Source organism: Rhinolophus sinicus, chromosome 3 (genome assembly GCF_057876585.1).
Source record: "Rhinolophus sinicus isolate RSI-liver-muscle chromosome 3, RSI-T2T, whole genome shotgun sequence".
Classification (NCBI taxonomy): Eukaryota; Metazoa; Chordata; class Mammalia; order Chiroptera; family Rhinolophidae; genus Rhinolophus; species Rhinolophus sinicus.
Window position 1 is genome coordinate 156,889,868 of NC_142503.1, and position 27,534 is coordinate 156,917,401.

General features: G+C 36.6%; 2 protein-coding genes across 15 annotated transcripts in view; one reads left to right on the forward strand and one right to left on the reverse strand.

The window, feature by feature from the left end:
- SLC24A1 (solute carrier family 24 member 1) overlaps positions 1 to 5,096 on the forward strand; it is a 30,507-nt gene extending 25,411 nt beyond the window's left edge. For 2 of the 3 annotated variants that reach the window (XM_074327547.2, XM_088797315.1), the window contains 4 exons: positions 542 to 1,231; positions 1,893 to 1,982; positions 2,865 to 3,031; positions 4,005 to 5,096. In XM_074327547.2, the coding sequence (XP_074183648.2) occupies positions 542 to 1,231; positions 1,893 to 1,982; positions 2,865 to 3,031; positions 4,005 to 4,254 (1,197 nt within the window). In that variant the 3' untranslated portion in view covers positions 4,255 to 5,096. The remainder of the gene's footprint in view (positions 1 to 541; positions 1,232 to 1,892; positions 1,983 to 2,864; positions 3,032 to 4,004) is intronic. The other variant, XM_074327546.2, reaches the window with a different exon arrangement.
- Positions 5,097 to 8,422: 3,326 nt separating this feature from the next.
- DENND4A (DENN domain containing 4A) overlaps positions 8,423 to 27,534 on the reverse strand; it is a 100,296-nt gene continuing 81,184 nt past the window's right edge. For 8 of the 12 annotated variants that reach the window (XM_019725584.3, XM_074327531.2, XM_074327532.2 and 5 more), the window contains 11 exons: positions 21,387 to 21,576; positions 17,621 to 17,715; positions 16,201 to 16,376; positions 15,960 to 16,106; positions 14,724 to 14,928; positions 14,228 to 14,482; positions 13,085 to 13,202; positions 12,941 to 12,967; positions 12,287 to 12,449; positions 12,057 to 12,121; positions 8,423 to 11,013 (listed from right to left, as the gene is read on the reverse strand). In XM_019725584.3, coding sequence (XP_019581143.3) covers positions 10,877 to 11,013; positions 12,057 to 12,121; positions 12,287 to 12,449; positions 12,941 to 12,967; positions 13,085 to 13,202; positions 14,228 to 14,482; positions 14,724 to 14,928; positions 15,960 to 16,106; positions 16,201 to 16,376; positions 17,621 to 17,715; positions 21,387 to 21,576 — 1,578 coding nt within the window. In that variant the 3' untranslated portion in view covers positions 8,423 to 10,876. The remainder of the gene's footprint in view (positions 11,014 to 12,056; positions 12,122 to 12,286; positions 12,450 to 12,940; positions 12,968 to 13,084; positions 13,203 to 14,227; positions 14,483 to 14,723; positions 14,929 to 15,959; positions 16,107 to 16,200; positions 16,377 to 17,620; positions 17,716 to 21,386; positions 21,577 to 27,534) is intronic. The other 4 variants (XM_019725588.3, XM_019725587.3, XM_019725590.3 and 1 more) reach the window with 2 other exon arrangements.

The window sequence follows — 27,534 nt, forward strand, 5'->3', positions numbered from 1 at the left end:
GTAATATCTAAGACAACTGAGGTGATAACCCTATTAGACTCTGTGCAGTGTTCTGTGTTCAGGTTTTGAAGCCTCCTCAAGAGATAAGTTAATTAGAATTAGTTCACCCAGAGAGGGAGGAGGCACTAGGCCATAGCATGGGAGATGACAGAAGGACCTGGGGATCTGTAATGCCGAGAAGAGCGCTGTCTCGTGGAAGAGTGATTAGCTTTGCTCCGTGTGTCTCCACAGAGTAAGCATGTACACAGTGGGTAGCTTCCGGATATAAATGTGGGCTTCTAACTCATCAGAGTTGTCAAAGATGACAGAAGCTGCTTTAGGTGATGAGTTTTCCATCCCTGGAAATAATCATATAAAGACTGGACAACCATTGGGTAGGAATGTTGTAAAGGGAACTTCGCTGAATTTCACTAGTTTTCTCCTCATACTCAAGTTTTTAGATTCATTCTGAGAAGAAGAACAAAAAAATAAAAGGGAGAAACTGGGAAGGAAACCAAGCAGAGCGGTTATTACACATTAATATGTTGGCTTTCAATTGCAGGAAGGACACGTGGCTGGAGGTGGGAGCACAGGAGAAATGACAGGTGAAGAGCGTGAAGCTCCTGGTGAAGGTGCAAATGGACAGCAGCTGGGAGGTGAAACCCAACTAGAAGGTGAAGGTGAAATTGAAGCAGAAAGAAAAGGAAATGATGACGGTGAAGGTGAACTCCAAACAGAAGGAGACAATGGTGAAATGAAAGGTGATAAAGGTGAAACTAAACAGCAGGATTTCAGTGCTGAAAATCAAGGTGAAGCCAAAAGTGGTAAGAGAGGTACAGACGGTGAAGGGGGAGGTGAGGGAGGTGATGGTGAAGATGAAAAGGAAAGTGAAATCCAAGCAGAAAGAAAAGGAAGTGAGGACAGTGAAGGTGAACTCCAAGCAGAAGATGGTGAAATGAAAGGTGATGAAGGTGAAACTGAAGAGCAGGAATTCAATGCTGAAAATCAAGGTGAAGCCGAAAGTGATGAGAAAGGTACAGGGGGTGAAGAGGGAAGTGATGGAGATGATGGTGAAGATGAGGAAGACGAGGAGGAGGAGGACGACGAGGACGAGGAAGAGGAGGAGGAGGAAGAAAACGAGCAGCCTTTGTCCCTGGAGTGGCCCGAGACCAGGCAGAAGCAGGCCATTTACCTCTTCCTCCTGCCCATTGCGTTTCCGCTGTGGCTGACGGTGCCCGATGTCCGGAGGCTGGTGAGTTGGTCCAGCCGTATCCCACACAAGCGGAGGGAGAGGACAGGCCAACCAGCTTGGCAGGGCTCAACCGCAGAGAGGGTCTCGGGTGGAATTTTCAGCTCCGGAGGGGCCCATGCAGCCAGGGGGCATACCGATGGGCTTGGGAGGCCCTAGACTGCTTATTTCCACCACTATAAGCAGTGTGAACCAGTCCCTCTCGACTCCTCTCTCAGTATCTTGATTTTAACATGGGAATGAAGCCACTACACCACCCCGCCCATATTTCACAGGGATATTGTGGAAACCGAGGGTAATAAGTGCTATTTCTACCCAGAATTTATAGGGAAAGACTGGACTAGCATACTCCACCCAAAGGCTGGAGAGGGGGAGGGCAGGGAGAGGTGGCCGAGGCCAAACCAAACTCCTAGATTGGCGGGTTCTAGGGCAGGCACACAGCTCTCTTCAGTTTGGCGACTGCTGAACACCCACCGGCTGGACTCCCCTGTGGGCCACCAGCCCATCCTTTCCCAGCATCCCCGAGTCCTCAGTGGAAACAGATTTCAGCTCAAACGTCCAGGTCTCCTCCAGCAGATTTCATCCCTGATTCCGGGGCCCCTCAGAAGGGCCAAAGCCCTTTAGCCCCTTCAGCTTCTTCCTTTCCTTTCAAACTTGCCAACAGGAGTCTAGGAAGTTTTTCGTGGTCACTTTCCTGGGATCCATCACGTGGATAGCCGTGTTCTCATACCTCATGGTGTGGTGGGCTCACCAGGTGAGTGAACAGCAGGAGCAAAAATCCTGTGTCAGCAAGTCCCGAGTACACTGTTTTCCTTCCGGGTACATTTCTAGTACCTGGGGAATGGGGAGGATCCGGTGAATTTATAGTTTCTACATGGGTTGTAAAGGCAGCCTTTTTATTCCAGTGCATGTAACGCTTTTCACGTGTAGCTTTTCTGTCTTCCATTGCAGCATGACATAGAGGGCCCTTCAGCATCTGCTTCCCGTCGACCATTTCTTATCAGCCTTATTCCCTGCTTTCTCTGTCACGCATCTCCCGCTCCTCTCCACCTGGTGAATCGCGCACACTCCTGAGAGCAAGCTCAGTTTGCACCTCCTTTCTGGCATTTAATTAGTTTTCCCGAGCGCCCAGGGCTTTTCTGTTCTACCTGGGACACTGCACTTAGCACAGAGCGGTAATTGTTGTTTGCAAGCGTTTCTCTGTCACTAGGCTGAGAGTACGGTCAGTGTCGTACTGCTCAGACTTTCATTTCCAGCCTTAGTTCCTGGCACTTAGCAGGGTCCATGGTTCTGGAAATGCTACATGGACATCTTTGGAGGGGCAGTTCTTTCACAAGTAGAGGTGTTGTAGTTGGCATGACAGTGAGAGGTGATGTCGTACATGGGCTTTAATTCCACCTTAGACAAGAGTGGTGTCCACCTTCCCTGAAGCTTGAGCAGGGGCCCTGTTCTCTCTAGGGCCCATCTCCCCAGCTGTCGGTTCCGCCATCACCTTACCTCGCGCAGGCCAAGGGAGTGTGCTGAGCTCCATGGGAGGTGTTGGGTTTGCACAAAGCACTATGATTGGTAATTTGAAGAGCCTCAGATTTTCCACCTGCTGTTGCCATGGTTTCTTATTATTGTTACTGTTTACCAGGTTGGTGAAACAATAGGGATTTCTGAAGAGATTATGGGTTTGACAATCCTAGCAGCAGGCACATCAATTCCTGACCTCATTACCAGTGTGATTGTCGCTCGGAAAGGCTTGGGGGACATGGCCGTGTCGAGCTCTGTGGGCAGCAACATATTTGACATCACTGTGGGGTGAGTGGCAAGTTGCTTCCTAAGGCATATTAAGTGAGACTGGAAAACATTGTGTTGGCTGTTCCTTGGTTTTCTGCTTCATTCATTTTACATGGACTAAAAGGACATTTATGTTATTACTTTCTGCAAGGCAACAAAGTATCCTCCCTTGATTCATCACAGCCAGATGGGATAACAGAACTAAAATGCTGCCTGAAATGTAACTGACTGGAATTTACAGATGAATTGAAAAATGAAGTCCATTAAATTCCATTACCAAATACAGTCAAATGCTCTGCTCGTTGACCGCCGAGGTGGTGGAGGTGGGGTTGGAAGGAACAGTGACTCGGTGTCACTTCCTGATGTTCCTGCTCCTTTGCATTGGGGTTCCTGCTAGCTCTACAAGCATTTCGTCTAAACAGGCAAATGCCACATCCTCCTGTACCTGTTCCCTTCCCTCTCCTCTCAGCCTGGTCAGAGCAGAGCACCTGAGCTGTTTGCATTTCCCAGTCATGTCGGAACAAGGATGGTGACTTGGGTTTCGTTAATTTGAATTTATGTGTATGTCTGGGTGGGGCAGGTAAATGGGCATAGGAGAGTCCTATCACGAAAGAATTTAAAGAAATGTTATCCAGAGCTGGGCCTTATCATAAAAATTCAGATGAGTCACATATCAACCGATCTGGGTTAGTCCTACAGAAGTCATGAAGCACGAAGGAAAAACACTCAGACGCAGAACATTCAGTTTTAATCTAGGCTCTCCCAGTTCTTAGTTGTGAGTCCAAGGAAGTAATTTAATTTCCCTGAACCTTAGTATCCTCATCTGTGAAATGGGGCTAATATTTTCTGCTCTGTTTCCTAGATTGTGTGTGTGTGTGTGTGTGTGTGTGTGTGTGTGTAAAAATAAGTGCTTTGTACATTGTAAAATACCGTTTAAGTACATTGGATGATTATAAACATGAAAAATATTCACATTGTTTCTTCAATCTTGCAGCCTACCTGTTCCTTGGCTGCTTTTCTCTCTCATCAACGGACTACAGCCTGTTCCCGTCAGCAGCAATGGCTTGTTTTGTGCAATCGTCTTGCTTTTTCTCATGCTCCTGTTTGTGATCTCTTCAATTGCATCATGCAAATGGAGAATGAACAAGATCCTGGGCTTCACAATGTTCCTCCTTTACTTTGTATTCCTGATTATCAGTGTGATGTTAGAAGATCGAATTATATCCTGTCCTGTATCTGTCTGAGTCATTCACTCTTGCTCAAAATGGACACAGATCAGAAAACCACGCCAGAAGTTCTTGTACGTCTTGTCACATTCATGAAAGAATGAGCATGATCCAGGAGAGTGACCTGAGAGGCGGAGATGCGCTGATGTGAGTGTGACATGAGGGTGAAGTTGATCCTCAGGACACCTGCAGCGCATTGTGGATTAGCCTCTCACCTCTGAGGCGTGGACTTCCTCGCCTTACTGATGCAGGCAGCGATCACATGGAGAGCAGCACAAGGACCCCTGAGTCCGAGGGTTTTCCACATGAGAGAACTGGGGGTGAGGGTTGGGACACGCACAGTAGCCATAAGCTCCCCTGCTCACAGTTCCCTGAGCCCAGGAAGGACACGTGGTCTGTATCTGACCCTTGTGGCCCCTGCCCCAAACACAGCCTGCAATTTGCTGTGTCCTCTTTTTCTGCTCAAAATATGAGGTTCTAGCAGGTTTGTAATCATTACCAATTCAGCTACTGGTGCGTTTAAGGAGCTAAGGCTACGGGAAAAAAACAAAGTATAACAGGAATCAATTATCATTAGTGAAATGTATATCAATATTTTATAGCTTAAAAGGAGGACATTAGTTCTTGTTGCGTTTCTGAAAATTGAAATTAAAATAAGTAGCCCAAGAAATTAAAATGATAAATTGCCCTTGAATTGGAAGGCATGGATATTAGGGGCTATTTACAAATATGGACTTATTAGAAAATCCAAGTCAGTGCTGCCTCCATCTCGTGGTCAGCCTGAGGGATCAGACCTTTAAACAGAGCTGTGCTGGCTCTGCCCCTTCAGCAGATGCTCACTCAGCAGTGACAGCTGCACCTAATGAGTGAGGAGAGAAGTCATTTTCAAGTCCAAAGTCAGTAGAGCCAAGTCTGGTTCATGAAGTAAGAGATCCAGTGGGGCAATGCTACATTTTTGTATGTTAAACTAGATAGGATTATAAAACAAGAAGATTGATTTCTTGCGTGGCTTACAAGTGGATATTAAGGCAATTACGAAGGAGAAATTCGAAAAATGATTAGCACGATGGAAACATGGTGAGAAAAAAAGGATTAGTATTTCCAAGGTAGCCGATGTAAAGGACTCTTGCATTTTTAAAAATTATGTGGTCATTTAAACATTTCATGTGGAATTTGAAGTGCTTGTATATTAAATACCACTGCTGGCTGTTTTTACTACCGTGTTTCCCTGAAAATAAGACTGGGTCTTATATTAATTTTTGCTCCAAAAGACGCATTAGGGCGTATTTTCAGGGGATTTTTAATTTTTTTCATGTACAACAATCTACACTTATTCAAATACAGTCATGTCATCTTCTTCTGGAACATCATCATAATGTACTAAATGCGTCCGTCTGGCTAACGATCTTAACTGGGGCTTATTTTCAGGGTAGGTCTTATTTTCGGGGAAACACAGTAGCATCAAATTAAGGGACACATTAGAAATGAAAGCGTTCTATGTCCCTGGTTTCAGAGCAAAGGGAGCTCAGGTAACTATAGGTTATGATAGTAAACATGTTTTTATTTACAAACATGGGAGGCTTCACCAAAGACTAGAAGATCACAGGACAGATGTGATGTGAAAGAAAAGAAAATCAAACATTTTGGTGTTGAAGGCCTGTGTTCAAAGTACTTCAATCCATTATCCATCTCTTAAGATGGGTTAATTTAATTAATGGCCTCACTATGCCAAGATTCACATTCTTTGGAAATGCCTTTCATTAAATTTCACTAAATTGTGAGTCACAACGGTATTTTATTTTACAAACAGGGATGGGTTCATCGCTATCTTAGGTCACTTGATCAGAATGCGCAAGAGAAAAATGCTAAAGAATATGGAATCATGTTCAAATTCCATATACTTCAATTAGTTATCCTCATTCCTGCTGCTGCGGCACTGCCCGGTTTCCATATGCCATGGCTTAAGAACAGGAGGAGAGAATGCCTATGGGAGGGAGAGCCTAGTGCTAAAATGGGGCGTCAGCCTGGTATGTGCAGCCAATTCCAACCAGCCTTGGGGAAGCCACCTCCTCACTGACAGCCCAGGATCTGACGCTCTTGCCCAGAATTACTGAGTGGGGAGTGATGGACAGTGAAAAGTGCTGTGATGATAAAGCACTGGAGAGACATTTCATGATTAAAATCAACTCTAATGATCTAACCTTTTCCTAATTAGTTTGCTGAGTTTCTGGCATTTCTCTCTGCCTAGAAAGGAAGTCTGATCACTTTACACTATGACAGAAAGAGTCAAGTACGCAAAATGAAAGCTGAGTCTTGACGGATGAGTAGGGGGAGAAAGAGATTTCAGGGAGATGGAAAACTTAGGTAACTTCTAAAAGATCAATTTGTTATGCTTGGAAATTAAAATTTTTGTCATTTACAAATCTATAATTTATTAAAACTGTGATGTTTTAGAGATAAAGTACCACCTTAAAATGTCAAGATAATGGTGAGATGGTACTCATTTGATAGGCAAAGTCATCTATATAGTTACATTGGACAAATTCTAGGTCATCCTTCAGCCTAGAAAGTCTGCACTGTTCCACGTGGGTGTCTGAATTGGAAGACAATGGCTGCATACATGACTTCTCCTTCATCCCCCGTGAGTTTGCAATTTCTTGATGGCCCTGGTAGTAACTTTGGGCCAAATTTCTAAAAATATCAAACTTTTCCTAATTTAAATAGTTCAGATTCTGTATAATACCAGAAAAAAAGGCTGCATTCCAAACTTAGGAAAATTGGTATATGTTTAAATGGTTAAGTATATATTGTGAACATTGAATTGCCCTCTTTCAATAGTTCTGAAAATGTTTTTAGCAAATTATTGGTTTGGCCTTTTATAACACTGTCTATTATCATAATAATTATCATTTATGAAAAGATTGAGTATCAAAGGTGGCCAGAATTGGAATATTCAGGGCACAGCCTGGTAGATACATGTGAAGAGCTGGTTGGCCTTATATGCCAAAGAACACCCTTGGTTCTGACCCCTTTTCTGTGGGTGGGCCCTGCTGCAGGCGGGCCTGGTCTCTGAAAGGTACAAAGAGAGGGCTCATGATCAAGTTGTCTATCCCTGGGGGCGCACTAGCACCAACAGGACACCCTGGCCTATGACTACCCACACAACCAAAGGCACTGCTTCTGCTTTTCGGGCCCTTCACTGTGATGAACAGGTAAAACCTGGAAAATTTCATCTACAGAAAATTCCATCAGTAGCTCCAGTGGTTTTATCACAAGTACTATGTTTGAAAAGAAAATCTTTCAAGACGAAAGGAGGAAGCCATCCAAATGAATGGCAACTGTGGAAAGATACAGTAACTTTATCAGAAGAGTCTGTTACTATCTCAGAGAATAAGCACATGCACACAGACTTTTTGAATCAGAGACAGAAATTCCTATATTAATTTTGTAAACAAAAATAATTAAGTCAGCAAATGTACCTACTTTGAGGCAAGAGAAAGAGGATAGTATGAAGGGATAATAAAGAGACCAAATACTGAGGATCTGAAGGTAAACTGGTCTGCTGCTGCTCGAGAATTCAATTCTGAAATAAAACTCAGTCTTGCGTGTAAGGAGGAAGAGCAGAGCATGAGCACTCCAGCACAAAGGCGGGCCAAGGGCAGTCTGCTCTTTCCCTTCCTGCTCTGAGAGAATGTGCCTAATAAACAGCAGCTTTCAAGTCGGAGAAATAAAAATAAAGCTGGGCTATCACATGTTATCATATAAATGGTTATTTTCTTAACCATCTACCTACAACGTATTTAGAGATACAATATAGCAGCCTTTTATATACAGCAGGCTAATAGTTGCTAGTGGCACTAATGTACCATAGTAATTACCAGCATTAAGGTAAAATAAGTATTTAAAATTTAAAATGCTGAACCAACATTTTCAGGGGCCATTTCTCTAGAGACAAAAATGGAAAGACATATTAGAAAATCTGGTAATAAGTTGCTGGTTTTAAAGGATGTAAAGAAAAACAAAACCCAAAAACAAAATGTCATGAAAAAAAAAGACAAAAATCAGAATATGAATTGACTGCATAATTCCCTATCTGCTCATAGGATGAAAAAGTTGAATATCAAAACATGATATAAAATACAAATGTGTGCCATTCAAAACACAATGGAAGGAAGTAGTAAACAAGTTATACCAGGACACAGCATAATTTATTTTCAACTATTAAACACAGAAAACTAAGAGTAAGAAAATAAGAGACAGATAATGTAACAAAGGGTATTTCTCTCCAACAGGACTGGCCATAATTCTCCAAAATATATGGTCAACAGAGAGAAAATTGAAGAAAAGTTTGTACAGAGTTATTCTAGAAGATGATCTATATTGTAATTTTCTCCTGAGCAGGGCTTACTACTTTCCATTCATAATTTAGGTTTTTCTGTTTTTAAGACTATATTTGTGCAAATAATATTCCCTGGGGATTAAAAGAAAGGGAAACAAAACCCAACCAAAAGTGGAAACAAAACTGGGAGGGTGGGGGTGAAGTGGGGAGAGGAGATACAAATTACATTCACTTTTCCAAATGAATTTGAACGATAAAGATTGGCCTTTACCTCACTTGTTTTTTTGTCAGATATTTGAAATCAATAAACTATGATTCTGATTCTTACATATTATGTTAAAGAAAAGGTAAACATTAGTGAAAGCTGTTCTTATAAGGGAATAACTACAAAAAAAACAAACAAACAAACCAAATAGAATAGAAACCCAAAATCCTGTCTGGAGGGATGTTTGTAGCCAACGTCTAAAGCCTCACTTATCAAATGTTTCTCACTTTACAACTTTCAAGTGATTTAGAAAACGTAACACTCATTTAGAATATGAAGCTTGGATTTGAATAGTAAAGAAAGACAAAATTGGAGTGGCATTTACAAAGGAGAGGCAGATATATGTGCATAGCACCGGATTTTTCAAGTAAGTAAGTTCAGCTCCAAACTAACTGAACTAAAATTGTACATTTTTAAACTCTCCTCATTATTTCCCAGAGTAGAAAGCTGTGCAATGTTTCAGCGTGGTGCTATTCACTAATGGTGTGAACTCAAAAGGTGGTTTTTCTGTAGCTGAACTGATTCTGCGTCTCAGGACTTCATCACATCTCCAGTTCAAGTGTCCTGGACTCTACCGGCTTTACACACCTAATTTGGGACCATCCATTTTTTTTCGTTCTTTCAAATTGGCTAGAGAAGTCCTTTCTTAATGACAATGTGTGCAAACATACACACATACACACACTGAAAATCTTTAAATAATTCTAACAGCCAAACGATAGTTCTGATCAGAAATTACCCAAAGAAAGTGATATTAGAAATAATGGGACTAAAAATATGTTTTACAGTCTATCTACCCATGGTGTTTAAACATTCAGTTTATTACCTGATTTCTGGATATTTCTGGATTTTAGATTCCATAAACTTCAGATTCTGAAGGCTTACTGAAAAAGCCAAATTCCTCAATATGGGAAATTCTATCTGGCTGTACTTTTATTAGAGAGTTATCCCTTTTCTACTTTTGAAGAAAAAATTTGAATATTTATATATATAAATACAATATTAACAGAATACTCCAGTATGTCATATTCCAGATATAGTACAATTTGCATCATACCCAATATTTCAGATATTAAGGGTAAAATTTGGAATACATTGTCTGACATATTTCTCAACATAAGTGTTTATGTATAATACTAAAATTTAAATTGATATTTGGCTTTGTCAACTACTTTCCCTGTGTACTGTATGTATGTATTAGCAATAGAGAAATTTTGGAATCATGGTATATTGAACCTGATTTTGCAGAAGCAGACCTGGAACCTGTCTGGCTCTCCTTCCACAAGGCTCAATGAGTTGGTCCGGGCAGGGCACACGCTTGCCGTGACTCACTATTGCAGTCAGGCTCAGGAGTACTCACATGCGATCCGAGGACACACTAACATTAGCACTGATGTTTCTGAATCCTTCTCCCAAGTAATAAAATATATATATATATATATGTCGGTAGCTATACATATAGAGATCTGCAGCTTTACTAATTACTTCAAAGAGCAGACAAGGAAAATAAACACTTAATTGCTTGCTTCATAAGTTTAAGTTCATTTTAAGTTGCTATATTAAGTTTAAAAAATAAAAAAATATCAACTTACTATAAACAATTTAAAATATGTATAATACAACTTCATGGTCAAAACATTTGAATAGTCTATGAAAACAGGAGATACTCTTTTCTTACATTTGTTTAAGTTCCATACGTGAAATTTCAATCCGTCTCTTTTCCAAGAGAAACCATAAAACAGTTGTCTTCTTTTCTGGGAACTAATTTTGTTTAGGGATTTCCTCATCACAAAAATAATTACTTGTTACAGGGGAAGTAAAGAAAAAAAAAAAAGGAAATGGGAAACAAAGTGGCTCTCTCCCCACTTTTCACTATTCTTAATACATTCTGTACATAAGCTATATGGACTTCCTGAATCATTTACAAATGCATTCTCAAAAATTGAAGAAAAATGTTGAGAGTCTAAAAGTGTTCTTTTTATACATTGACTATACAATACATATTGCAATTATACACACACACACACACACACATCTTAAAGATAAGGTTCTCCAAAGGTTTTGCGACATTCTATCACCCCCGTACTTGGTGGTCTGTCACAGTTGTGTGTGCTCTTGACTTGACTAGGTGTGAGACGATCATATGCCATCTTGTATTCTTTATCAAATACATCTGCAAAAATTCATACAGAAATAAAGGCATAAAGAAATTTATATTTGATATTAACAACAATCAAGTTTTGTGATACTACAGAACCGCAAAACTGAAGGTTACGAGGGAGTCTCTAGGTTGTTTCCAACAACTAAAGGACCACAGAATTTCAAAGCTGGATCAGGGGTTTTAGAGTCCATAGCATTTTAGAGCTATGTTACGCAGACCAATGAAATTTAAAGCTTTAAGATGCCAACTTTTTAAATGATTTTTTTCCCAAATTATAAAATTGCAGGAAAAAACATATAACATAAAATTGATCATCTTACCCATGTCTGACTGTACAGTTCAGGGGTACTATACACATTCACAGAGTGGTGCACCCATTACAGCCATCCAGCTCCAGAACGCTTTTCATTTTGTAAAACTGAAACTCTATACCCGTTAAACAATAATTCCCCATTCTCCCCTCCTCCAGCTCCTGCCAACTACCATTCTATTTATGTCTACGATTTTTGACTACTTTAAATACCTCATAAGTGGAACTCCACAGTATTTGTCTTTTTATGGCTGGCTTATTTCCCTTAACATAATGTCCTTAAGATTCATTCATGTTGTAGCACATGTCAGAATTTCCTTCAATTTTAAGACTGAATAATAATATTCCATTGTATGTATACACCACATTTTGTTTATTCACTCATACTTCAATGGACACTTGGGTTGTTTCCACATTTTATCTATGATGGGTAATGCTGCTATGAATATGAACATAGGTCTGCAAATATCTCTTCAAGACCCTGCTTTCTATTCTTTTGGGTACATATCCAGAAGTGGAACTGCTGCATCATATGGAAATTCTACTGTTAGCTTTTATTATTTATCATTATTTTCACTAACATTACCAAAATATCAAAATATCTCTTACATTTATATCAAAAAAAGCCAAAGACGATTCTTCTAATATAACAATATTAAAACAATAAAGACTACCAATATAAAGACACTTTGAGAACTATGCCATGATATGTAAATATTACATGTTATATATTATGCTGAATTACCTATATCAATGTTTTCTCTTCCCAGTGCCACCAGTGAGAGAAATAGTATTTCTCTATATAAACTCCTGGGGGGAGGAAAGGAGTGGAGAAGATATTACTATGTATATAGTCTATATATTCTCTACAAAAACTTTATGCTAATATAAGCACAAGATATTCTAACAAATTATTAAGTAAACAATATAAACATGCGTAGAGGAACAATATATTCATTAAAGATAGTGACTTACCTCTGTCTTTTAAAATGAGGACATTTATTCAGTGTCTCTAAAATCTGACTCATTGGTCCATAGACATCATTCATTTTAATACTTTTTACCATATTTTTCAATAGTTCCTGGTTAAACGAATTATCACCTTTTTGCAATAAATGGACCATTGGATACTTTTGGGCTGTAAAAAAAACAAAAGGGCATATGAAGGAAAATGTTCTTTGTAGAAAGGAGAATGTAATTCAGCAGCAACTGAGAGCTATCAAAGAAGTCGCAAAGCACTAAAAATAAATTAAGGGCAAAAAATAAAGGAATAGAAATCTAAGAATGAAGAAAGAAAAAAAAAAGGAAAAAATAAGACAAATAATGATAAAAATAGGCCTAAAAAAAAGTTTTTTTGTGGCCTTAAAGACTAAAACTGAAAAGACATTTTTCCTTAATACAGCCCCTGGAGAAGTTCTATATCAGCAGCCAGGATGAAAACAAACAAAACAATAGGTAAAAAGAAGAAATTGGGACAAGCAATATGCTAAAAGCAAAACTACAAAACATAACCCCTTCAGCACATATATAGCACTACTTTAAAAAAAAAAACAAACCCAAAAATAAAAACCAAAAAACCCTTAACCTCCATGGAAGGTAACTCTAAAAACATGAAATTTAAACACTCACTCTCAAACAAAAGAGTACGATTTTGACCTGTAAGACAAAAAGTAGTATAGCAAAATAAGAGTCAGTTATACATTAGTTTAGGCTATTTAAAATAATTAGAGATTAGTCCTATGTCCGAAGCCCACATTCCATGACAGCACTTACTGTGGGCATTCCAGAGGATGTACAAGGGCTGTCCCGGGTCCTGATGTAATTTCATATTGTCCCATAACATTTGTATTAATACATATTTACTATCTTCAGACATACAGTGGCGAGGAATCTGTGTTGAAGAACAAACATTCATTAATGACCCTTACATAATAATGTTTTGTAAATATTTTATAAAGATCCTTATTTTTTAGGATATGTGTATGCAAGAGAGAAAAGAGAACAGAAAATGACTGGTTTGTACGCATTTTATATTGACTGAAGGAAGATGGGCTGAGTTGAGAATCTAATGATCTCTAAAGTAAAGTGATTTCTGCTCTAAAGTAGGTTTTAGGACAGAGATCAGTGAGAAGGGGGACACACGGGCTAATCTCAACTGGTTCAGATGAATCCAAGAAAAATGAATCCGGGGCCCTATTCTACATCAGTCTGAGGCCGCGGCCCAGATAACTCTGAGTTAACCTTTGGTTACTCATTCATCATATACTGAAAATCCAAAGCATGTGCACAATCACAGACATGAAGTACAAGAAAGGAGAAGACACACCTCCTGCACTTAGAGGCTTTGCATTTTAGTGGTGGTGATAGCATATAAAAAAGTAAAAATGCTTTTATAGAGCAACATATTAAAAATACAAGTGAACACATAAACTGATTACCTAAATGTTAAGCAAAAATTCAAAGTAAAGGCATGAAGAGAATGGTAGCACATGACTGCAATATGAATTGTTTTTGAAAGAGGTATGAGACATGAGTGGGGCCAACTCACAAACTCCTCTCATAAGAGTCATGCAGTTTATTCTTGAGGCTATCACAAAAATGCAAGCCCATTATGTGTAAATTTTACAAGAAAGCTAAAAAAACATGACTTTGTCTTAATGCTCGATTGTAAGAAGAAAAACTATTTGTAAACGCAACTAAAACAATTTTATTGAGCTAATGATTCAGATGGTTATTAAAAATAGCATAAAAATTAATTTTTTAAAAAAATTAAAGTTTATTGGGGCGACAATTGTTAGTAAAGTTACATAGATTTCAGGTGTACAATTCTGTAATACATTAAGTTTTTTGTCATTGGGAATATGCAAACATTACAATGGTGACAGTAGCACTGCCTTTTAATTTTTATTCTCATACCTTTGAATACTTGTTACAATGCTCAGAAGAAAGAATCAATCCAGGTAAGTTACTGGGTAAGTCAAGACGCCTAAAATACCACACCAGGTTCCAAAACACAATTGGATGATGGTCCACAAAGTCGGCCACTGTTATTGCATGATCGCCTTCGTTTTCCAATAAACTTTCAAGTTCCTTCCACACCACTAAAGGACTAAGATATGGAACAGTGACAGGATCTGGACTTGGAAGGCGCCATTCTAATCCTAAAGACTCCTGTTGAATAAATAAAAACCATAAATGGCAAATACAAGAGTGATGATGTGGTCATTGAAAAAAAAAAAATTCCTGTCCATGATTTCCATATAAGTAGAAAGGTACTATAATTGTATTATGAGACAAGAGACTCTTCCTGACAATAATAAAATTAAAGCCAATACAGCTGTTTAGGACAAGGGGAACAAAATCATATGTAAATTATCAATGTCTGAATTTTTAACACCACCAAAATACATACCGTAGCTCCTTGTAAAGTGGTTGGCAGGCTGCCCGTAGGAATGAGCTTCTGCCCCCCAATGTCTTCTTTATCCAAGGGACCATAAGTACTGACACTCCTGGACAACGGAAATATTGGACATTTGGACATAGTTGTTTTTGATCTATCAGCAGCGATCTGAATACTTCTACTTCGGGCACATGTATTTTCCAGTGCTTTAGATTTGCTTGGGCATTGAAAAAAGAAAACAGCATATCACTGTCTAGATTTATTATTTCATCTAGAAAGACCATATTCTTCTCTTTAGCAGCAGAGCTAGACATAACAAAGTAAATCAAAGGAACTCAGGCTTCAGCTGGGAAACAGGATACATTTCTAAGTAGTCTAGTCATGTTAAAATTCCTTTTTATCCAGTGAACTTTAAACATTCAAGAGTCATTCAATTATTCAAAACATTTAGTAGACAACTTTTATACAGCAGAAACCACTGTAGGCCCAAAGGATACAAAGCAGAGAAAACTATTCCTTCAGCTAGTGGGAAGAGAGATTCTCAACTATTCACAAGCCAGTGGCAGAGAGTCAGAGAAAGGGTTACAACAGACCCATGATGAAAGATGGCGCACAGATTAGCAATTTTGCTGCCTACGCATTTAGGATTAAACAGGTCATGTTAACCTGCCAGTACTATGCAGATTTTCTTCTGCACATGCAGTTACCAATATGGTTTCATCTGCCCAGCTACCTATGGTGTATCTGGCACTTCTCCGAAATGAAGGTGATTTCTGCTTTTGTTTTAAGCATAGATTTACTTATATTAGGCTTACTATATAGTCTTAGTTTAATTTTACAGTTCCTCTATCAGCTCCAAATGTTTTCTTATATTATTAAATATTCCTAAGTAGAAAATTAAATATTCCAAAATAGAAGTTCGTACTGATTTAATTCCTGAAGAGAGAGAGATAAGAGAAAGGTGTTCATTATAAGCTTCTAGTGTTCTCCAGAATTTTTACTTTTAAAATACCAGTAAACATGACCATACACGAATTATACAGCTTAAACCCTGGGGATTCATAAAGCATAAACTGTAACTGTTTAAACATCTAGGTTATTAGAGAATTTTAATACTGTTTTAATTAGAAGAATTTAAGACTATGAATCATAGAAATTTAAACTTTAAAATGGTCAGCACATTTTTGTCATTATCAAAAACTGTGTAATATAAATTGTTAAAACATAGTTTCACATAATCATAATTACCTATTTAAATCAAAATCCCCTTGAACAGAGATAACAGATGTATCAAGACCAGAGGCTGATGCTGAGATACAAGACGGCCTTGTTTGCCTGGAAAAGGAGGGTGGAAAATGCATATTTTCTGTAGATGGGCTTGACTTCAAAAAGTATCTGTAATGTGAACCAAAGGAGCTATTTCAGAAAACAGCTATTTTAGGAAACACGATTCTTAAATTCGAAGGGGGAAGAAAGCATAAATCGTTACCTTCCAGGTCGTCTTAAATCTCTTATTTCGATATTCAGGAAGGGCAAGAAAAGATTGCCACAAAACGGGCATGTGGTATTGAGATTTGAATCATCTGCTGTCCAGCCAGCCATGATTTCCTCATCATGGACAAGACAATCACAAGTTTTACACCGAGAGCAACTTGAGATGAGAACCTGTGGGAGAAAATGGCACTGTATAACGTAAGCTGGTTAGTGCATATTATGAATTAAAAAACCATTTTGATTAATAAATCTATTGGAAAACTAAAACTCGGAAGGATTCAGAAGTTACAAACAAAAAGTGGATTACATTCAGTGCATTAGATAAGATACTCATCTTTATTTCAGCTATTCCAAATTTTTTGCCCGAAAGGGAAACTTTCATTTAAGTGAGCATTTTAAAAATTATAATTACTATAAACCTGCCATAGTTTTATTAATGGAAAAGTAAACCCAAGCATTAATTTGTTAATACTCAAAATAGGTTTTTGTAATCACATATTATAGACCTGTGCTACTCAAAGTGTGGTCTCCAGACCAGTGCTGGTCTACAAATTCTTACTGGTTTGTGGTTAGATAAGTAAAAAAATTGAGAAAAGGATTTAGTAGACTTTAAGTACTTTGTCATTGTTGAAACATCTTAAGTGTCTGATCAACATAAAAACAGTAACAACAAAAAAAAAGAAAATAAAAAAAACCCTGGTCTGTCACTATAGTTTAAGAAGTACTGCTGTAGATAAATATAAATGCTGTCATTACATTAATAAAATATAGAAATTCCTGAAGTCCTCAGAAACTTTGTAAGTTGCAACATCAGTACTCACTATTCAGCTGCATGAAACTTTACTTTCCAAATTTATGCAAAGTAGCATGAAATAACACTCACAAATGTATTTGGGAGTAATTTTTACAAAAAAATTAGGAAAAAATTTTAAAGTATAAAAGTGTAAGTTTTTCATTGTAAGAAGATGAGATATGGCAGCATATCCAGCAGATATTTAAATCAAACTGATTCAAGAGTGAGAAACATGGAAAAAGATGACACATATGCCAAGACTGCGCCCTGTACCCCTCTTCAAAAAAGTGTACTTCCATAGCAAAATCGGTTGTGTTTGAGATGTGAAATAAAAATTCAAAGAGAACATACATATAATAAGGGATAAATATAAATATTGAAAATGAAAATGCTTTTGTATGTTGATAAATCTCAAAGGAAGCATGGAACTTTTCTAAATAAAGTAGTATGACTTCATTAATCTGAAATACTAGATATTTTAAGTTTGTTCAGGTCCAGAATACATTCTGAAATTTTCAGATGCTATATATTTAAGTTTTTATTACTCTGAGACCACCAACACTTAATAAATGTACATTTTATAAAGTAGTACATAAAGAAGCTCTTTTGATTAAAATTGTACCTCCATTGCATAGTTCTGGAAGATATTTGTGTTACTCGTGTTGCAGGAAGATGCCACTTCTGATTTCCCAGGCAAGGCAAACTTTGACAGGGATCCTATTCATTATTAAAATACAAAGAGCAAAACCATTAAAATGAATGAGAAAATATATGAGAATCTTATACTTTCAGAAATTCTCTGATAAAATGTCAAACTGTTCTATTCAAAATATTAAAACTAATTAAAAAACAAATAAAAAATGTTTTTCAACGCATGAATTTTTGTTCTGAGAACAAACCTGAGGAAATATGTTCTAATTCTATTGAACATACATACTAAGTGTGTTCAGTCATTACTCACTTATTAAGAGCATTGTGTGTACAGACTAGAAGGCATTACATTTGTTTATAATTACTGTTTTGCTGTTTCTATTTTCCTATGTTTAAAATACAAGAAGGTGTTTAATTCTAAGGTCTAAAAAGTATAAAGTAGCTCACCTTATTTCAAATCATGAAAAGATTTACCGTCAATTCTCTGCCCTATATAAGGATCTGTTAGGATCTGGTACAGTAACCTTGCTCTTCAGTACTAAGGAAGAGTTTCCAAGTGTATTCTTCAGAGCAATGCTTTATTAGTAGGTATTTATAACAACAACAACAACAACAACAACAAAAGGGGAGTTCTGGGGTCCAATCAATTGACAGTGGTTATATCTTGTTAGTAAAACCGGAGGTAATCTGTACTTTCTCTATACGTTTGTTTCCTGGTAGTTACTATATTTTATGAATGAACATTGGTATTTTTACAAATATAAAGGTCAAAAAAAGGAATTGTATAAACTACCAGTTCACAAGAAATAGAAAGGATAGGAAAACATGTTAAACATCACCATGGGGATGCAGTCAGCATAATTCAGACTAATGAAAGACCTGATTCTTTCAGCAAATAAAGGACAAAGGGAAGAAAGACAGCTCCAGAGCTACCACTGGCCCTAGGCCCTGCCATGCAGAGATACAGAGACGCAGAGAGAGCTGAAGCCTCACACCATCCTTTAAGACGTTAGGGAGACCACCTCAGGGATGATGTAGATGCCTGATCACTGCACTGTACACCTGAAGCTGAAGCTGAACAATAATGAATATCAACTATAATTTCATATATATATATATATATATATATATATATACACACACACACACACACACACACACACACACACACACACACACACAAGAAGTGGAGTACAGCATTAGGAATAGAGACAGTGGAAATGTAATGGCTGTATGTGATGTCAGAGGGGTAGTAGATGGGGGGAGGGGGTTATCACTATGTGAAGGATGTAAATGATAAATGTCTATTACATTGTTTTGTACACCTGAAACTAATAAAAAATAAATAATAAAAATAAAAAATATTCAAGATTAAAAAAAAAGATGTTTGGAGCTGATGGGAACTGCAGTTTTGTTTTGTTTTTTGATGACGCCCCAATAACCTTCTTTAATTCCTCTGCTAAAGCTAGTTCAAAGGTGCTTTCTAATACTTTCTATTTGCCTTGGCTAATTCAGTCATTTATGTGGGCAGCCCATCTTTTGCAACTAATCATCAGCACAGAATAAATAATCATTTTAACAATTATGAATCAGGTTGTGGGGTAAGTTTTATTTGCTTAGCACAACAAACTGTTCTTGTATATTATATTGAAAAAAAGGAGGAGGGGAGCTAATCACCTGATTTCTTCATGAATATATGGCAAAGTGGGGGAGAAAAAGAGGAAACAAAGACAAAAGGGAGTTAATAGACAAATCAAGCAACAGCAACAAGTGGACCTTGTTTGGATCCCAATTTGAACAAACCACCTATAAAAACAGCTTTATGAGATAATCGTGCAAATTTAAACTTAATAAATATTTAAGATATTATATGATACATGTTGTCACATTTAAAAAAATACAATGGTATTAATTACATTTATGTTTTAAAAAAAGTGAATGCATCACGAAAGTTACATACCGTGTGCATCTATAAAATGTTTAAAAACGGCCATGCTAACACAGTGTTAGAGGATAATGTTTATCCATGAAGGGAGTAGTGACTAGTAGATCTGGGCATGAGAGGAGGAGGTTTTGGATGCTGTTAATATTCTGTTTCTTGATCTGAGTGCTGGTTACTCAGATGTCCTCATTTATGAAATGTATTTACATATATAAAAGTGGACACATTATATGTATAACACATAAGATTAAAAATAAATTTATTAAACAAATTAAATAATTTTAATAAGAAATTAAAAATATATAACATTAAAGTCTTTATACTTTAGAGATACATATTGAAGTATTTATGAATAAAATTATGTTGTTTGAGACTTTTTAGGGAAGGAAAAAATATGGTAGCAGAGGGGAGAGAGGAAAAGATAAAACAAGATTGGCCATTTGCTGATAATTCTTGAAGTTGGGCGAAGAGTACATGGAGGTTAATTGTGCTATTCTTTCTACTTTTGTGAATGTGTGAAAATTTCCACAAAAGCTTTTTTAAAATAGCACAGGTGTAAATGAAAAAATATTACATCCATCCATTCCTCACATCATATACCAGGATAAATCTCAATGGATTGAAAATCTAAATAAGGGGTCAAATCTATTTTTGTATAGCCACAAGCTAAGAATCATTTATGTATTTTAAAACATTGTTAAAAAAAAAAAGAATATGTGACAAAAAAAGGTACATGGTGGCCCACAAAATCTAAAATATTTATGATATGACCCTTTACAGAAAGCATGCTGACCCCAAAAAATGTTACAAAAGAAACCAGAGAAGTATCAGAAGAAAATACTGTTGAACCTAGGAAAGGGGAAATCTTTCCTAATGACTCAAAATCCAGAAGCAAGAGGGAAAAAGACTGATAGGTTTGATGACATAAAATGAAATACGTGTAACCAAAAAAACTCCACAAAACTTGACAAACTTGGAAAAAGTATCTGTCACTTACATAAGAGAGAACCGATTAATTCTCTAATATAAATAGAGCTATTAAAACTTAAATTAATAAGTATAAATAAAAACCAAACTGAAATACATTTCTCACCAATCAGATGACAAAAATCCCAAAGTTTGTCAACATACTTTGTTGACAAGGCATGAGGAAATAGGTACTTTTAACTACTGCCAGTGGGAATGCAAAATAGTATAGCCCTGAGGAAGGGAACTTGGCAATATCACTTCAAGGAAGAATTTTGAAGTATCTTTCAAAATACCCTGGCAAAGATATAATATGACATATATGCATCATAGCATTATTTGTAATAGTCAGAGGCTGGAAGCTCAACAGAGCAGTGGTTAAAATAAAATAATATACTGACACATGATGAACTATACAACCGTAAAAATGGATGAGGGACAGTGTTATATGATGATATGCAATGATTTTCAGGATATTGTCAAGTGAAAAGAGCCAGGAGTGGGACGACAGTATTTACAGTACTTTACCTTTTGAGGTAGGACAGGGAGGTAATAAGCGTGTACACACACACACACACACACACACACACAGAGTTATTTTTTTTTTAAAGCAACAATGGAAGAATAAACCAAAATGAATAAATATGGTTACCTCTAGGGACAGGGAGAAAACAAGATGCAGGGGGTGGACAGAAGCTAGACCTCTGAAAGTGTCCCAGTTCTCACTGTTTTGACTTTGGAGCCATGCAAATCTTTTACAAAATTAAAACATAAAACAAGTAAAGGTACCACATACCAAATGAGGCATGACAGAACTGTTTAGACAAACCTTCTAAGGAGGCAGAACTTTCTAGGCTTGTTCTGCTGAAATCAATTCCCTTAGTCCCTGTGGTGGCACCGCTCTCTTGGGAGAAAGTGGCTCCTTCCAACTCAGGGCAGACATCCTCATCTGTTAAAGAGGTAGATTCAGAATCCTGGGCTCCCACTGAAGAAAGACTGGTACGATCAGAACTTTGATCCTAAGGACATAATTATAAGCTTATTTTCCTTCATATTTAAAGCTTACTATTTAAAAAGTCACTTCGAAGGCAGAGGAAATGCTTAATTACTCAGATGATCAGTTAATCACATTATAACTTCGAGAGGAAAAAAACAACCGAATTTACAAGGGCGTGCTGATTTGGACGGACACGCTGGAGATCAATTTCCTCCCCAGTCTTATTGAGCTATAATTGTCATATAACTCTGTGTAAGTTTAAGTGCATAACGTGTTAATTTGGTACACTTATATAATGCAAAATGAATACCACCATAGCATTAGCTGACACCTCGAACTCATTATATAGTTACCATTTCTTTTTGTGGTGAGAACATTTAATAACTACTGTCTTAGCAACTTTCAAGTATACAATCAATTTTGTTAACAATAATCACAATGCTGTGATTCCCAAAGCTTATTCTTGTAACTGGACGTTTATACCCTTTGACCAACATCTCCCCATTTCCCCTACCCTCCAATCTGTGGTTTCTATGAGTTCCACTTTTTTTTTATTCCACATGTAAGTGATAAAATACAGTATTTGTTCTGCTTGTCTGACTTATTTCAGTTAGCATAACACCATCAAATGACAGGATTTCCGTCCAATGGCCGAATAATATTCCATTCTATACAGATACCACATCTTTATCTTCTTTATCCATTCATCTGTTGAGGGACACTTAGTGGTTTCCGTGTCTTGGCTGTTGTGAATAATGCTGCAATGAACATGGGGGTGCGGGCATTTTTTTGATAACCTATTGGTGGTTGTAAGGTGGTCACGGGGATGTAGAGTACAGCACAGAGAATATGGTCAATAGTATTGTAACAACTATGTATGGTGTCAGGTGGGTACTAGACTAATCGGAGGGATCACTTCATAAATTATATAAGTGTCTAGCCACTACGCTGTACACCTGTAACTAATATAAAATAATACTGAATATCAACTATAATTGAAAAAAAAAATTTTTTAAATGGGCAAAGGACTTGAGTAAATATATTTTCAAAGAAGACAAATGGCCAACAGATACATGAAAAGGTCCTCAACAGGACTAGTCATCAGGGAAATGCAAATCAAAACCACAATGAGATATTGCCTCAAGCCTGTTATTATAGAATGGCTGCCATCAAAGAGATAAGAGATAACACGTGTAGGCAAAGATGTGGAGAAAAGGGAACTCTCCTGCACTGTTGGTGGAGATATAAATTGGTACAGTCACTATGGAAAACAATATGGAGGTTCCAAAAAAAAGGTACCATGTGATCTGGAGATCAATTTTTAAGACAGCATTTTTCAGTTAGATCAAAATAATCATCTGTTAGTAAGCTAACCTTGCTGACTTTAAATCTCCATTTATTGTTCATTTCCTCCCTGCAAATCTCAGCCCAGGATGATACCATTAGAATTATTCTTTTATTCTTTTAAAATTTCATTTGTTTATACTTTATTGTTTTTCACAATCATCCAGGTTTCAAAGACATATATTTCTAGTTTTCATGTTTGAGAACACCAGAGTTAAATTTTTTTTCTGGTTATACCAGTAATCCATAAGAAAATCTGGTAGATACAAATTTTTGCATGAAGAAAAAATTTTTTTTAATATCTGTAATTCTACTGCCCAGATAAAACTTGCTTTTTTCTAGTTGTGTGTGTTTGTGTGTGTGTGTGTGTGTTGCTCAGCTATTTTTAAGATTATTAGAATATTTTTATTGGCTTTTTAGCTACATCCCATATTTTTTAAGTGGGTGCTTGAAGGATTACAATATATATATATATACCTAATCCTTTACAGTCTCCTTATAGTATAGTATCACTTCATATATAATAAGTATAATAAATGTCAGTATGGTGAGTCCTTTTACCACTATAAAACATGAACATACTTGTATATTGAAAAATCCTGTAAGATAATTTTTTATTTTAGACAATTGTAAGTATTTTAAGCAATTTAAGAGGTTAAAAAAGTAGTCTTTTATATTAATCAGATGGTAATTAATTTACCATCTATTTTGGTCTTCCTTCATTTTTAAGATCCAGGTTTCTTTGAATATCATTTTTCTTTTGCCTGAAGAACTCCATTTAGCACATCTTATAGGTCTACCAGCCATGATTTTTTTCCCTTTATCTGAAAATGTTTTTATTTTACCTTCACCCCTGAAGAATATTTTCACTGGATACAGAATTCTGGGCTGTTGACAGGTGTTTTCTTTCAACACGTTAAAGGTGTTATTCCACTGTATTCTTCCCTCCAAGGATTATGATGAAAACTACATGGTCATTCAAATCCTTATTCCTCTGTAGGTAATGTGTCATTTTTCTTTACCAGCTTTGAAGATATTTTTTATTCTTATTTTCTTTTTCCAGTAATCATTTTCTTATTAGCAGATGGATCTCTTTGGTTTTTAGCAGTTTCCTTATTTGTACGTAGGTTTAGTTTTCTCTGAACTTATCCTGTCTATAGTTTACTGAGTCTCTTATACCTGTAACTATAAATCTTTTACCAAATTTAGTAAGTTTCAGCCATTATTTCTTCAAATATATTTTCTACCACAATCTCTTTCTCCAATTCTTTTGGAACTCCAATTGTATGTTATACCTTTTGATACTGTCCCCAAAATCTCTGAGGTACTGTTCATTTTTTTTAAAGATTTTTATTAAAGTATAGCTAACATGTAATATTATATTAGTTTCAGGTGTACCCCACAGTTATTCAACCTTTATATACCTGAAGAAGTGATCACCATAAGTCTACTAACCATCTGACATCATATAACACTATCACAATATTATTGACTATATTCCCTACGCTGTACATTACATACCCATGACTTGTTTCCTACTTGGAAATCTGAACCTTTTATTCCCCTTCACCTTCCCCCTACCTTTAAAAATTTTTTCAATTACAGTTGACATTCAATATTATTTTATATTAATTTCAGCATAGTGGTTAGACATTTACATAATTTATAAAGTGATCCCCCTGACCAGTCTAGTACTCACCTGGTACTATACGTAGTTATTACCATATTCATTTGTATAAAAAAGTTTTCTCTGTTCTTTCAATTGGATAGTTTCTATTAATACTACTTGATCTTCAAGTTCACTGACTATCCTCTGTCATCTCCATTCTACTATTGAATTCATCCAATGAGTTTAAGTGTATTTTATAGTTATACATTTTTTTTTAGTTATACATTTTAAAAATAATTTCTATTTCTTGCTTAAAATTCCCTTCTTTTCATTTATTTGAAATGTGTTTTTCTTTCCCTCGGGGAATCTAGTTATAATAGCTGCTTTACAGTGTCTGATAATTCCAACACCAGGGTGATCTCAGGGTTATCTTTCCCTTGAGAATTGGGTCATATTTTTGTGACTCTTTATATACCAACTAATTTTGGATTTTATTTTAGACACTGTGAATGTTGTATAGTCTGGGTACTGTTTTAATCTCTTGCAGAACATTGATGCTTTTGTTTTAGCAAGCAGTCAACAGAGTTATTTCAGATTGTACTTTGCGTTTTGATACTTGAGACTTATGTGGTCCACACACAGAATAAGGGAATCCCCTTCTCTTGGATTCCCCTCAAACTTTCCAGCCCACAGAGGCCCTCTTCCCTGGTTCCTCTGCCCAGGAAATATGGGTTTTCTTTTGAAGTATGGGTTTCTCTTTAGCTGCCAGAGTTGCCATGCCACACTGTGATCTGCTCTTGGGCCAAAGATGAATGAGAAAAACAAAATGGAAAATTCATCTTTGTGTGGGTCCCTTCTCATAGTCGGCCTGCTTTCATTTTTCAGAATCTTTAGAAAGTTGTTGTTTTTGTATTTTGTCTGGAGTTTTTAGCTGTAATCAGTGGGAGGGATGGGCGTTGTGGCCTTATGTTACTATAGTGGAACTAGAACTCTCACCCTAATTTTTAAAGAATATTTTTGCTGGATATAGAAAAATAAGTTGGCAGTCATTTTCTTTCAGAACTCTAAAGATGTCTTTCCAGTGTATTCTGACATCATAGTTTCTGTTCAAAAGACAACTGTAGGTTTTTTATTGTTGCTCCTTTGAAAGTAATACCGTATTTTGCCGTATATAATGCGTGCTTTTTTTGCCCAAATTTGTGAGGGAAAAATAAGGATGTGCATTAAACATGCACAGTACTAATTCTGTATCTATATACTCACAAATGTTTTTAATTTTTTTATTTATGCTTATGAGTTAAAATAAATCAATAACAATATCCGAATGCAAAATAATACCCTGGAATACGATAATTGGTTTTGTTGAATTTAGGACGTATATGCCATGATGAAGAGTTCTTGGCCTTTTACAACGTGTAAATATCGTAAATTTGTTACCAGTACATAAAATTTCTTGTACTTATATCTGTTCTTGTGTTTTGTCATTATCTGTTACATAAAATTTCTTGTATCATAACATATTAAAAAATAAATGTTAAAATTCCTTTATAATACAAAAAACAAGTACCTAAATTTAAACAAATAAAAATTTGAATTGAAAAATTAAAATGAAAGATTTTTTTTCCCCTGAAAGTTTGGGCCAAAAACGTGGATGCATATTATACAAAGGAGTGCATTATACAGGGCAAAACATGGTATATCTCTTTTATCTGGCTCCTTTTAAGATTTCTCTTTGTATTTCATTTTCATCTACTTTAACATTAGATGCCTAAGTATGATTTTCTTTGTATTTATTCTGCTTGACATTTGTAGATATTCTAAATATGTGAACTGACATCTTTCATTAATTTTCTTTTGGAAAATTCTTGGCAATTAGCTTTTTTCCCCCCCTTTGTCCGCTTCCCCACCCCACTCCAGTTCAAACTGGCTAAGGCAGTCAGCTCACGCCAACCTCTGGCTGCTCACAGCAGCCTAGCTCCAGGGAGAGACATTATTCACTCTCTTAGTGGTAGAGGGAGCAGCTCACTGGCCCATGTGGGAATGGAACCAGCGACCTCGGCGTTAGGAGCACTGCGCTCCAACCACCTGGGCCACGAGGTTAGCCCGGCAATTAGCTTTTTAAATGTTCATTTGAATACCTCATTTTCTCTTCCTCTGGAATTCAATTACATCAATGCTACGCATTTTCACTAAACCCTACATTCTTTTTTGTATTTTCCAGTTTTTCCCTGTCTTTGCTTCGATGTATGTATTTTCTACTAACTTTCATCTAGTTTACTGACCTTTCTTTTTATGTGTTTTTGTCTGCTCTTAAATGCAACTATTGCATTCTTAATTTTGTATCCTTTTGAGTTTTAGAATTTACACTTTATTTTTTAAAATATATAATTATCTGGTGAAATTTTCCTTCTTTGTAGCTATTTTTCACCTTTTCCTCTATTTTCTTGACAATGTTATAATTATTTCAAAATCCCTGGCTAATTCAAATATTTGCATCACCTAAAGATCTGTTTCCACCATCTTTTCTTTTTCTAGTTATAGTCCTGTTTCTTGATATAGCTGTTTTTAATTGAATGACAGAATATAAAAAAATTGTATAAAATACAAAATAAAAATTGTGTAGAATATAAAAAATATATTTAAAAATTACATACAATTTAAAAAATATGTAAAAATTGGAAGGACTCCAGATAATGTTCTATTTTTCCAAAAAGGGTATACTATTTCCTCTTTTGGATAAAGGCTGATTATTTTAAGCTAACCATAGATGGAGCTGAGTCAAGCCTAGGTTGCAGTTTTGGTCAGGCTCAGTCACATCCAGTTTGCCAATGTTCCTAAGGCAGAGTTGGGCAGAATTTCCAGCTAGGTGCCTGGTGTGTTCACCACCGTCCCCAGCCCCTTGCCCAGCAGCTCATGAACTCTAGTTATTGTATTCCCGGTACCATGAAACTTCAGAGAACTCTTGTCTGTTAGAGACTTTCTGCTTATCTTTCTATCCTCTTTCTCATGCAGTATCAGCATGTAGAA